The 13,069-nt window shown below is 45.2% G+C and overlaps 1 protein-coding gene across 3 annotated transcripts; it reads left to right on the top strand.

Annotated features, from left to right (window-relative positions):
• Positions 1–5,509: 5,509 nt before the first annotated feature.
• On the top strand, positions 5,510–12,767 carry LOC136109762 (ankyrin repeat domain-containing protein 40-like). Of its 3 annotated transcripts, none has more exons than XM_071816646.1 (5): positions 5,510–5,805; positions 7,052–7,200; positions 8,730–9,209; positions 9,795–9,973; positions 10,694–12,767. In XM_071816646.1, exons 1-5 carry the CDS (start codon positions 5,672–5,674, stop codon positions 10,835–10,837), a joined length of 1,086 nt encoding a protein of 361 aa, XP_071672747.1. In that variant the 5' UTR covers positions 5,510–5,671; the 3' UTR covers positions 10,838–12,767. The 3 variants fall into 3 exon arrangements, with proteins under 3 accessions (XP_071672747.1, XP_065708740.1, XP_071672745.1); XM_065852668.2 differs by having other exon boundaries at positions 5,511–5,805; positions 9,798–9,973; XM_071816644.1 differs by having other exon boundaries at positions 5,534–5,805; positions 10,674–12,767.
• Positions 12,768–13,069: the final 302 nt, after the last annotated feature.

Genomic DNA, 13,069 nt, shown 5'->3' with positions numbered 1-13,069 from the left:
CACAGTAGTTATAAACCTCTACGCAGGGTGGAAAAAACAGGCATTTCCGTACATTTCCAAACATTTCCATAAACTGATTACCTTTTAAAATCAATTTGATTTGTCAATAGGGAATTGTTACCTCCACAGGACTCATTCCTACCTCTGCCACTGACTTTTTCTGTGAGCCCAGACCACTTACTCCCTCTGTGCCACGACTTCCACCTCTCTGAAGGGGCTATAAAGCTCACAAGTGGGTCAAGTGACATCAGTTTGTCTTTTAAATCTCTTCTCTTGCTATTGCTGCAGAAGTGATGTGCGAGTGTCGGGTGTGATTTGCTGCAAGCCCAAAACTGTCTGAAAAAAAACCCACAAAAATTGTATCTACAGCCATTTCTTTGTCTTAAGCTGCAGCTTAAGCACAACACACACATATATAATTTTTTTTAATTTTCCATGGCTAGAAACCTAATACTGTTACTGTTGCAGAACATATACTTGGTTTGTACTTTCTCAGCTCCTTCCTGATTTCTTTGAGGAATCTGGCGTACCAATGGCCATGGAAAACCAGGTTAGTACACAGTAGAGGCTTTCATGGCCACTAATCTTGATGACAAAATTATTTGAACAAACACTTCTTGTGTCACCAATATATATTATGTAAAACCTTGTGACTTTGATTATGTGTCTATAATACAGATTAGTCTGTTTGGGTGTTTGGTGCTGACCTCCAATAAGCTCCTAAAGCATTAGCAAGAATTTGCAAGTGACAGGCAGGCAGAGGTGCTGTTCTGCCTAATCCTGTTCTCGAAACTCTGACTAGATGTGACTGAACAGTTTCTGTTGCTTTCCTTAAGGCACTGGGTTATTTCTTTCTCTGCCCCCTCCCAGCCACCTTTGTCCTTCTCTCCGCTGCTTTGATGTATCACAAATGTTGGAAGATCTCACTAACCTTACGGATTAGAGCCAGGAAGACAGTGAGAACAAATTTAGAATAGGAGGCAGAGAATGTACCAGCTGGGAGGTGATGCTGTCAATCTCCATGGAGACCTCTTTAGTTACAGCTTTGCTAATTACTCTGTTGAATTGTATAGCGTCTGGTTCGAAGCCCATCCAAGTCAATGGGGAGTTTCTAGTTGGCTGTTCACATCTCAGGACCATGAGGAGTGCACAGGGCAGAACCCCAAAGTGTAACCAGTTGTGATTTGCATTTGTCGCTTTCTCCCTGATGGCAAACACACAACCTAAGGGGAATCCAGACACCTCAATGTGGTGTCCTGCATGGGGCCAGCTTCTTCTAAAGGAAAACGTGCTGCAGAAGCAAATGTACACGTTGTCTTAACAAAACAATATTTTCTTAGGAATGCAGGTTAAACATTTCCATCATCTTGTTACCAGGAGTCAGCTCCTGCGGGAGATGAACTGGGACAAGCTCCACAGGAACCTTTTGGCTCTGAACACCTTGATATGACACGGCCACCACATCCATTTGCCCCATGTCCCCAGGATGAGCCAGTTTCATGGCTTGGGAGAGCAAAGTGGGGGACCACAGACACAGAATGCAGCCAGATGTCTGGAGAAAAAGCAAAGGCAGCCGCACGTCTGCCCAGTGTTCTGGGTTAGGACACCCCCTTCGCTCAGAGGAGATGGGGCTCACACCTGGGGACCCTCCCCACAACTGCAACACAAGAAACAACCCTCAAGGGGAGAAGTTTGGATCCACAGCACTGCAGCTCAGCCTTGTCATTACTTGAAGCCAAACTGGCTTTAGACACTAATCCATGGAACAATTTCCAGTTGTTATCAAAATCTATTGGACTTCTTAACCACGAGTCCCTGAGCTGATGTACCACCCCCCTCAGGTTCCAGCTCTCTGACTTGTTTGTTCAGAAATGATTTATTTGTCCTACAAATAGGTACAACATTTAATTAACAAATAATTTTAAAAAATCAGCTGCATGCCATGCCTGATTTCTAAAGGGATTTGGCTGCCTGAGCAGATCCTTCCCCTGCAGATAACCATTCCCCCATACATCAGTGCCATTTTCCACCACTCGCCCCCATCAAATTTCTCTCTGTGCTGCAGGTGTGTGCATGTGCGTGTGCTCACATCACCTGAAAAACCTCTTTCTTAGGCACTCGGCTTCCCCTCGAGCCCCCGCGGGATGCTCAGCCGGAAAATCCATGGAATGGCTGGTTGCACCACGGTCCAGGGATGCTCTGGATGGCAAAGACCTGTCCTGAATCCCAGCCCCTCGGTACCACTACCAGCATTGCTGCTCGGTGATCTGGTGAGAAGAGCCGTGATTTAAGGTCAAGAGAAAGGTGGTCAGTGAGTTCCCTGCAACTTTGCAATTCATTGGAAAGATTTATTTCCCTCATCAAGAACAGCAAAGCTAAAGGAAGGGCCCTGGCCACGCTGCCTCAGGTGCTCATCTTCCTGACACCAGACAGCTGGAAATTATCGGGTTCAGAGCTCATTACCTTTGGCTCCTTTGACAGTCGGTAGAACACAACAGGCACCTCCAGAGGATGATTTCTCTGCACTATTCTTAGACACTTGCGCCGGGATGAGATGAATCAGGCCCTGTGCCGCATGTTTCTTCCCATGGGCACGACATGAGCATTGGGTGACTCAGGCTTAGCCTTGATAACGCAGAGCTTCACATTTAACCTAATTCACCTAAAAAGTCTCCCATGGAGGCTTCTGTGGGGCCAGCACAAAAACCAGTATAATAGAAACTGCTTCTCCCAAGTGACTTTGACTTCTCCCAGTGAGACCATCTCCTCTGCATTCAAACACTCAGTGCAAGGCCCAAAGTAAGCAGCATTAATTACTTTATATCTAGGTGAATATTTGGCTTGACTTTTAATCCATTCCATCTTGATTCTCCACCAGTCCTGCCATTTCCCTGAACCTTAATGCCATAATGGCTTTAAATCTCTCTCTGTGTGCATGCACATTAAGGTCTCTGACTATCCCTACATTTTATTTCTAATGCCATTACACAAGTGCAGAGTTAGTTGAAATTGCCAGAAACATTATTTTGGTGGGTTGGGTGAGGACGAGGTTTTTCAAATATGATTGTACAGCTGTATCACGGTGTAACTTGGAATTAAACCTTTAAAAAGATGTTTAATATTAATTTGAAATGACTGAGAACTTAGTTAAAGGAGTTGAGGAATGAAAACTGAAATGCACAGGGAGTCAAAAACTTCATAAGCCTTAAAAAGAGAAGCAAAGACCAAACAGATGGCCCATGATTTCTCCAAAAAAGGAGAAAAGAACCAATCCAGAGGTTCAGCCGCAGTCGGAAGCTTGCAAAAAGACAGATATTAAAACCAAACCAATAAAATCTGGAACACTCACTCTAAGGACAAAGAATGGCCCAGCTGTCCCTTGTGGTTACTCCAGGCAGCAGCGGGGTGTCCCGGCATGTCTCAGGGCACAGGCAGGGAAGAAGCAAGGAAAAATAACATGTTCTTGGCTTTGCTGGGTTTTGGTGCTGATAAGTGGGGAGGAGGTGATGCCTGCGAGGGGCCCGGGGCTCCAGGCATGAGCAGGAAGGGTCATGGAGGCAGTGGGGAGTTTTGGGTAAAGGGACCGTGCCGCTAATCCTCTTCTGCACAGTCTTTCTTGCAGGAGGCAATCTCATGACTCTGGGGAGAAGTACATTGTGTAACCAAGCCATGGTGAACCCGAGTTGCATTTAACAGGGCTTGGCACAAGAGTAGGAGACTCATCCTGGGAGAGCGTGAGAGAGACCATCTCAGTGCATCGCCCGCCGGCTTCGAGTCCTCAAAAACCCCGGTGTGGCCTTGGGAGAGGAGCTCAAGTCGAGAAAGAAAAATAAAGAAGGAAAAAAAGCCCCATAACCCTAAAAAAATGAGCTCACCGCGCGGGGCTTCCCTGCGCCTGTTGTTGGAACGTTGCATAATGTCCCTTTGCGCTGTGCAGAGCTTTGAAATCGGCAGGGCCAAAGCTGTATGGAGACACTATGGACGTGCCGAGACACATTGAAAGGCGTTCTGCAATTACAGCAAGAAGTGCAAAGTGGCGCTTTGGGCTCCTCTTGCTGTTCCGCCGTGACATCTAGTGGTACAGGGCAGTTTTACTGACGAGCGAGCTTGTCCCCATCGGTGTGAGAGAGGTCGTGTACTACTCTGGGAAAGGCTATTTTGCCACTTTATCCTACTGGATTTTTCCAGATTTACTAAGTTGGGACTGCGTAAAGCTTTCACAGCATGCGAGGGAGCGTTCTGCTTCCTACAGCATGTCACCGTGTCTCCACATTTGTGTGCCTTGTCTTTGTGTTTTACAGCTTTGTGCCACGGATGCTGAAAATAGAAAAAGGGGTCACGGGCTAAAAAGCGACCCTTAAGACAGCTTTTACTGCAAAAGGAAGTGAATTAAAATAAAAAGATCAAGGTGACAGTAGCTGAAGGTTGGGCTTTGGGGTCCCTGAGGTCTGAATTTGCAGTTGTCACTCATGGCGATTAGAGGAGGGTAACTCTTGTTTGTGAACTATTTGCTGAATCAAACTCTTGCTCCTACAGTCGGTGGCTTTCGATATGAGCCGGGCAAAATTTCTGCTGGGCCTGTTGCAGTCTCTTGCGTCAGATCAAGGGCAAGTGATCTGGTGTTGAAAAAACGCCACCGAGTCGCTGTGTAACCTTTGTCACGTTAGTGAAAAATGTCACTGCTGTTTGCGTGTCCCTCCTGTATCTGTGACGAGGGCTTGCAGAGATGCTGGGCACTCGCTTACAGAAACAGAAAGATCCAGCCTGTGAGTCTCGGACCGGCTGAAAGGAAGATGAGTGTTCCTCTTTTTCTGTGTTTTGAAGCTGCATTTATATTGACATTTAGGAACTGTTTGGATGGTAAATGCTGCAGGCACAGTCTTCACGTAATTGCCAGGGACAGGGCAGCGCAAAGTGACTGCAACCCAAGTCCTAAATTAACGGTAGGTTAAAAATTATGTTGGTAATAGGAAAAGCAAGCAATGAAGAGATGCAATGAAAAACCCAGCTTAGTGCAAATTACTCATTGGTGGCAGATGCTAAAATAGAACACCTGGAGTTAGAAAGATCTCCCCAACCTGTGCTGTGGTGATTTAATTAAGAGCCTGAGCAAAGCACCAGAGGGGCAAGGGCTGGAGCTGAGGGAGCCTGGGGACAGCCCTGTGGGATTCTCTCTGTTCAGTGGTTTTGATCCCATCCTGCGGCTCCAAGGCAGCAGTCAGGGTGCGGTGCTTCTGTCGGTTAAAAGCACCCCAAGGAGGGCAAAACCGGACCGATGTGCCTTTGCCTGGCAGTGCATTTTAATGGCAGCTTCTTCCCTCTTCCCCAGGAGCCGCTTCTCCTCCAGCCCCACGCAGGGCCCGGGCTGTTTGCTGGGCAGGGTGAGGGTGTGAAGAGACGTTCGGAGATGCTTCAGTTTTAGTGTTTCCACCCTGGGACCAGCCGTCACCCCAACGCCTGAGGGCCGGCTCCCTCCAGGCTGGTTTCCCCCCAGGAGTCCCCCCCGCCCCGGCCCCGGGCACAAGATGGCGGCGGCCGTGAGGGCGCCGGCCGGAGCGCAGGGCCGGGGCGGCGGGCGGCGGGGCGGAGAGGGCCCGGCGGCGCGGCGCTGAGGAGCCCGCCCGGCCCCGCCGTCCTCTCGGCGCTTCGTGACGGGACCCCGGCAGCGGCCATGAGCGGCGGCGCGGAGGCGCGGGAGCTGGAGGAGCGGCTGCGGGAGGCGGCGGCGCTGGGGGACGTGCGGGAGGTGCGGCGGCTGCTGGGCGCGGGGGCGGACATCAACTCCCGCAACGAGATCGACGGCTGGTGAGCGGGGCCGGGGTACATGTGTGCTCCTCGGGGTCGGGCTGGCGGGGCCCGAGGCCGGTGCTGCCCTCGCCTCGCACGGGATGTTTGGCTGGAGTGTCTGGGAGTCGGGGTTCCCTCGGTAGACATGGGGGAGAGCGGCCGTGAGGACACAGCTCTCCTAGTTTCCCTGTTGACGAAAAAAGGCCATGCTAATCTCAGGAGGCTTTGAGATGTACTGCTAAAGAGGATCACGATGAAAGGCCATGCTCCTTCCACCTGTCACTATGTGTTTGCTCAAGGGCCAGCTCAAGTTTGTCGTGTGCAGCAACACGGTTCTTTAGGATGGTGCTGGGGTGTTGCTCTTCACGCCGTAGCGAGGCCGAGGACCTTGTGCCGCGGAGCGTACGACAGATTCATAACTTTCTGTAGGAAACAAATAGGATAGGCCCAGGCAGGATCTCTCAGCAAAGCATATTTTAATAACGATTTTGCAAGATGAGGTGTTCTACCTAATGGTAGGCACACATAACAGAGCAAAAAGCCCCTGTTTATATCCCCCCAAATCCCAGCTGCGATTTCCCTTCCCTGTTCCTCACTGGTTGGTACTTCAGGGTTTACAGACCCTCAGACACCTGCCTCAGTTTACATATTTAATTCACCTAATTCGAACAAAACCCTTCCCCTTATCTATCCATTTAAAATATGGGATCCTGGCTCTTTGGCTACCCTTACCCTAGATTAACTTGTAAATACAGGAATCAGTTTGCATTCCAGGATTATTTCAAAGAGACTTTGTTTTACATTAAGGATTCATAGTCTGATGTCTCTGGGTCCTACCCCCCCAGCTGGGGCCAAGCACCAGCTCCTTAGTTTTGTAAAAACAACATTATTTCGTTAAATGTTCCTTACATTTTCAAAAGTGATGCAACGAAGGGAACTTCATTCCTGGTTCTTGTTGCTCTGTGTGCAACTCGGGTGAATTGGGATGGGTGGGTGAGGAGGAGCCGGGGTGATTGATCCAAGGCTGATGGCACAACCAGCCCTTCTCTGAGAAACTATCATCTTGCTAACATAACAGGCTCAGGCAGGATCTCTCAGCAAAGCATATTTTATTAACAATTTTTGCAAAACTAGGTGTTCTACCTAAAGGTTGGCATACGGAACAGGGCAAAAGCCCTTGCTTATATTACCCTAATCCTGGCCGCAAATTCCTTCCCGTTCCCCATTACGGTGGTTTCTTACACTGGTGTTTTTGTCCCCACAGGACCTGTCTGCACTGGGCCTGCAAGCGCAACCAGGTGCCCGTGGTGTCCTGCCTGCTGGATGCCGGGGCAGACAGGCAGATCCGCACGGCTGCGGGAGAGCTGGCGGCACAGTTAACTTCCAAACCCGACATCCGCAAGATTTTGGGAGGTACCGTTCCTGTCTTAGAAGCCACCTAGAATTCTCGGTCTAGGGACTAAAGCATTTTTAGTGCTTTTATCTGAAGCGGTAGATTGGCAAAACTTTGGCTAGGACATTGTATTTCATTAGATAGCGCTGATTTGTAACTGTAATTCATACTCAGGCAGGTAGGCTTGGGGATTTTAGGTGGGAAGGCCTTTTATTCTGAGATGTGTCAGCAGAAGACTGAAGAGCCCTGTGCTTTGGGAAATGTGCTGCTGCAGTCCCGTGTGTGCATTAAGCAGAAGCTGCAAACAGAGCCTTTGACAATTGCACAATTTGACTGATGTTTGACCATAATAAATCTCCCAAATCCACCCAGAACAACCACAGCATTTCAGAAGTTCTGGCTTCAGTACATTTTGTTATACTGTGACTTGAAGTATGATTAATTTTTGCCCCATAATGATGTCATTTTATACTTTTCCTATGGACAGCAAACCTAGTTAGATGTATGTGACACTCCTGAACACTGCCAGTGCCTGTTTCCATCAGCATCTAGGTATTGTGCTCCATGCTGACGTTTTTAAGTGCTTCACCTTTGGAATGTGTATGCTCCATCTTCTGCTAATTGCACTTAAATTGCTCTCTACAATGACACGCTCTTACATCAACAGTGCGTGGTTAGTTTAAATGAAGTTGCAGCTAAATCATGACCAAGGTCACAGCACTCACAGCTGAAGGAATGGCATGTTCTTTGCATGAGCAGTTTCGTTTTCTTATGGGCAAGGTGCTCCTCTCTTGGACTTAGTTCATGGCAAATGTTTTTAACACCTGCTATTCTGTTTTTATCATCTAAACTGTCAAGTGTGCGTGAATGAACTCTGCTCATCTTTGCCTTATTTTTCTGTCTGTTAAGCTTTCATGTGTTTCCTGGGGGATAGATGCATATCACTTATATTTTCCTAAATGGTTTTTATTCTGGGAGTGTAGTGCTATAGAGGAGATCCTGCTGAACTGCTTTGACATGAGCATTGGTGTCCTGAAATCCTTAGTCAGGCAAGAATGTCATTTACTGCAGTACTTTTAAGCAAGAGTTGGCGTGGGTATTATATCAAATATTTGCTTACCTGAAAAAATATTCAGTATAATTTGTTTGCATGCGTCATCATTAACTATTCACAGCAGTGTTATTAAATGCATCACAAAAAGAGATTTAACAAAGAACTACTGGTCAGTCAGTTCCTTTGAAAACACTGGATAACACTGCTAGAAATAATGTCTCATTCCGCTTTTCTTTTTCCCACTTTGCTTTAAAAAAAACACACTATGTTTTATAGCTACTTGCCTTGCAGGTGTTACATGCTTATGATAAATTAGTATCGTCCTTTGATTATCTCTGTATGACGTATTTTTAAGACACAATAGGAAAACTATAGGAATACTACAGGAAACATAGTAGGAAAACTATATTCAAAATGAGAACTATCTGTCCAATAATATGATGGAGTTTTTTTCTCTCTCTATCCTGTAACTCCCTGTTTTTCAACTTCTAACAGAGGAAGAAACTGAATGTCAAGGAGCAAAGGATTTAAACTTGCCAATAGTTGCAAACTACGTGGCCAACCCACCATTCCCTTGCGTTCACACTGAAGAAACCATTCCAGATGGCTTGGCAGAACCCCAGGACAAAACCGCTTCCGTCTCTTCTGCTTCCCAGTGCGAAACTGGTCCTAGTTCCCCTGCGGCTCAGGTGGACAGCGCATGCACACCCGCGTCGTGCAGCAGCGAAGAGGATTTCCCTGCACTAGACGCTGCAGAACCGCTGCCCGCCCCGGCAGCAACTCCGGCAGCACCGCAATGCCCCGAAGCAGCGAGCGGCCGTGTTCTGCAGCCGCCCTTCCCTCACCGCACAGCTCTGTGCGCCCCAGGGGCCCCCGCGCAGGCTGTGCCCCCGCAAACCCGGGGGTCCCCGACCCATCCCGCACCAGCGTTCCAGCCGTTGTTCTTCACTGGAACGTTCCCCTGTAACATGCAAGGTAATGAAGTGTCATTTCCCTTCCTTCTGTTATATTCTGTTCCTTGTTTTCATTACTGGGTGAAAAGTGAAGTTCCACTTTCAGACTCTTGGGGAGCAGCAGCCGAGATGTTGAGCTGTTCAGCCACAAGTACCCAGAACTTTTTATCTGCTTTGCTAAGTAAAATAACTGTTATTCTGTATTTTAAGCACGGTAATACTTTGCAAAGTGATGGAAAGATCAGTCCAAGCAACATAAAACATGGAATTTTGCAGTATATTATATAGTATCAAAAGTATCTCTGGTAGTTGGGTAATAGCTTGACTTTGTGACTGGATGGGTCAGATTTTTAACATTACAAACATGGCTCCCCCGTGTATTTCTTTCTGTTCAAATGGAAGCTTCTATTAACTGCACAGTATTTCTCAGTGAGATAATTATTGTATTATAAAACCAGAATTCAAAAGATAATGGTAAATACTTTAGTGTTAGGTTGTGGGTTTTAGTGTGGTGGTTTTGGTTTTGGTGGTGTGGGGTTTTTTCTTTGGTTGGTTGGTTTTGGTTTTGTTTAGGAAAAACAAAACAGCTTTTAATCTTGTTTTCAAGCAGAACTTGTGCTTAAGGTGAGAGTCCAGAATCTCAGAGACAACGACTTCATTGAAATTGAACTGGACAGACAAGAACTGACCTATCAAGATCTGCTCAGAGTGAGCTGCTGTGAGTTGGGCGTTAATCCAGACCAAGTAGAGAAGATCAGAAAATTACCTAATACACTAGTGAGAAAGGTAAGAATTGAAATCAGAGATTAATTGGACTTTGCAGACAACAGAGAAGGTATTTTCGTGAAAAGATCGGCAAAACACGTCCTTGTGTTAAAAAACAAAAACTGACTTAAGCTCAGAAATTCAAAAGTATGTTGGACTTTCCTTCAAACTTCATCAGAACTTATTTTAAAATATTCTTGTCAAAACCTGCGGAGTATTTCAGCTCCTAAAGTGCATGAAACTATTACAGCTTGACTTTTTAAAAAATGTATCAGCAACAGTGCATTAGTGTGCTTTTAACATAATTGCCATATACTACTTCTTCACTGTTTGCTTGTCTAAAAAGACTGAATAGGAAGGGGCGAAAAACCCCACAAATTGGCATGTGAATAATTTAAAGATATGCCATTAACAAATGAACATGCTATTCTGTTCCAAAAATACCTATTCTGGAGGACTGTAAATGAAATGCATTTGGTCACACCTCTTGGTTAAGTGACATGCACACAGAGTAACAAAAAAAAAGTATGGTTCAAGGAGAGAAAAAAAACCAAACAGGCTGTGAAGAAAAAAGTGTATACAGGTAGGATTTTTTTTTTTCTTTCATTATTTGTTCTAATGGTTGGGTGTTATCTCCATGTAATTTTAGTTTTCACTTCTTTTAGCTATTATTAGAAATATTTACAAAGTGAGACCAGATAGGTTTAGAAGTAATGGGTAGTTGTGTCCGTTCTTTGAAAGGACAAGGATGTTGCCAGACTTCAGGACTTCCAGGAGCTGGAGCTGGTGCTGGTGCAGAGCGGCAGCTCTCCCTTCCGAAACGCGGCAACAGCGCTGACCGACAGAGCCTGTTACAACAGCCGCGCCTCCAAGCTGACCTACTGACTCCTGGCTGCTCCTGGAGTATGAAAACCTGGTAATGAGATGTTGCTGCCTTCTGAAGGCAGTGAATTAAGCGTGTGTAAAACCTTAAGTTATTGTTAGGGTTACTATTTTAACTAATAGTTTATCTTTTGTATTTAATATCCCCTTTGATTTTATTTTTTTACTCGATACTGTGCTCAGATAAGGGATACCTCATTTGTCTACTAAAATCAACACGCTTCCGATGTATTTCAATGAAGTTTATTGGTTGTATTTGGCAACAGAGGGCAGGAAAGACAATTATTATTGATAGGAAAAGTATGCTGAGTGCTCCCGCTCTTTGACCAAATAGAAACAGAGATTCAGGAAAGTGTGTATCTATTTTTTTAAACTTCCTGATTAAGTTAAATGTTGTAGGGTATTTGGCATACAGTGAACAGTTGCTCTCTAATATAAAACTTGCACTTCTTAATCTCTTGCCCTGTCTCAAAGACTTAGCAAGATGCATTATCTTGCCTGCTGGGAAGAGAAGTATTTAATGCTCTGAAGTGACAGGAGAGAAATTTTAGTTGAGCTGAAAGTAAGTGGAGTAAGAATGTCCACATTTAAATGTTTGGTTCTTTCCCATGTGAGAATATAGTCACTGAAGTGATGCATCCCTCCACAGGAAAACAAAGCCTCTCTTAATTAAGCAGCATTTAAGTCACAAAGCAAGTAAAAATGCCTTTTCCAAAGCAAGCCCTTACGTTTCAGGAGCCAGGGAGGGGCTCACAAATTGCATCCATGGTTTTATTTATTTATTGTCCTAATGATGTGAGGAGACTGTGCATTACCTACACCTCACAGAACAGTTACAGGGTACATGATTTTCTTTTGTACCAAAAACTACAATGCTGACCTTTGCACCAAAAACCTTAATTGGGTGGAGGGGTGAGGGAGCTGGGTTTTTTTTTCTGGACATGAGCTGCTCCCCACAACCTCATATTGATTTTCCTTCTATCTCTGCTTTATTAAGCTGCATTAGAGCAGAGTTTCTGCGCAGCTGAGGGAGTATTTGTTGTTGATTTGGATTGTGATGTTGACATTCAGACCATAAATAGCACAATCACCACGTTTTGGTTGGAGCAGCGTGGCTGCGCAGCTGCTGGACCCCTGAAGCGGCTCCTCCAGGCGAGGTCAGTAAAAGCACACGTCAGAAAAGGATAGAAACCGCTTCTGCCAGCACAAGAGACGCTTCACTCTGGCTTCAGCATTTCATCCTTTTCTCACTTGCTCTATATCCATTTGATCAATTAAACTCCGCTAACTCCCCGTTTGCAGTCCTGGCTGGTCTGTCTCCAGGTGCTGGGCTACTTTAAAGACAGATTAAACTCCTGTTAAGCCCAAGACTATGATGCAATATGAGGTAAGATTTCCTAACTCTGGCTTGTAGAACAGGAAAAGTGTTTTTATTTTAACTGTATATTTATATTTTCAGCATACCTTGGAGGCTAGATCAGATTATGTGCAATAACTGTTTGAAAAGGCTCAAAATTAAGAGTATCTAATTTCTTTCCATTCCTTTGTTTACTGCCTCCACTAATTACTGAACATGCAGCTATAGGAGCAGCAGGTTTAAAAAAGCTCTATTTGCTCTAGTTTCTGTGAGGAATAACTGTTAATGTGATGACACTAAAACTTTAATCATGATCTGACTGTAATAATAACCATAAGTCTATGCATTCAGAGAAATATTTTTGTATGTTTTATGCAGTTTGGTAAACTCTGAGGCACACTAGTTATGTTAACTGGTTTTTAGTTTAGTTCTGTTTTTTCGTTTTTCCTTTGAAAAACAAACTAAGTTTACAAAACTTACTGTTCTTCCAAGGACAACTTTTGTTTGCACTATGAACTTGTACTGAACTGACATTGCTACTCTACACTTATATTAAAGTATCAGTTGTTTCAAGTACCAAGATCTCTTTGTTTTTCAGGGGGCGGTGGGATGATACCTGGCAGTCTAGAGCAGACAGGACCCTCTTAAAATTTTAACACAACTTTGAAACAAAGTTTCTGGTAACGCTGTAAAAGTTAACTGCTTTATAGAGACTTAGGGCCTACATTTTTACTGCAAAATTTCTATAATTTCTCAACCAACTGCAGCATAAGCCGCACTTCTTAGGGACACAGAATCCAGCTGACATCTAACTGCTCAAAAAGTAAGCCAGAAATACTAACTCATGACACCAGAAAAAAACCAAAGCCATAGACAAC

Source organism: Patagioenas fasciata, chromosome 18, assembly GCF_037038585.1.
Source record: "Patagioenas fasciata isolate bPatFas1 chromosome 18, bPatFas1.hap1, whole genome shotgun sequence".
In the NCBI taxonomy this organism is placed as follows: domain Eukaryota; kingdom Metazoa; phylum Chordata; class Aves; order Columbiformes; family Columbidae; genus Patagioenas; species Patagioenas fasciata.
Note: the sequence above shows the minus strand (reverse complement) of the source record. Positions and strands in the feature narration are given on the sequence as shown.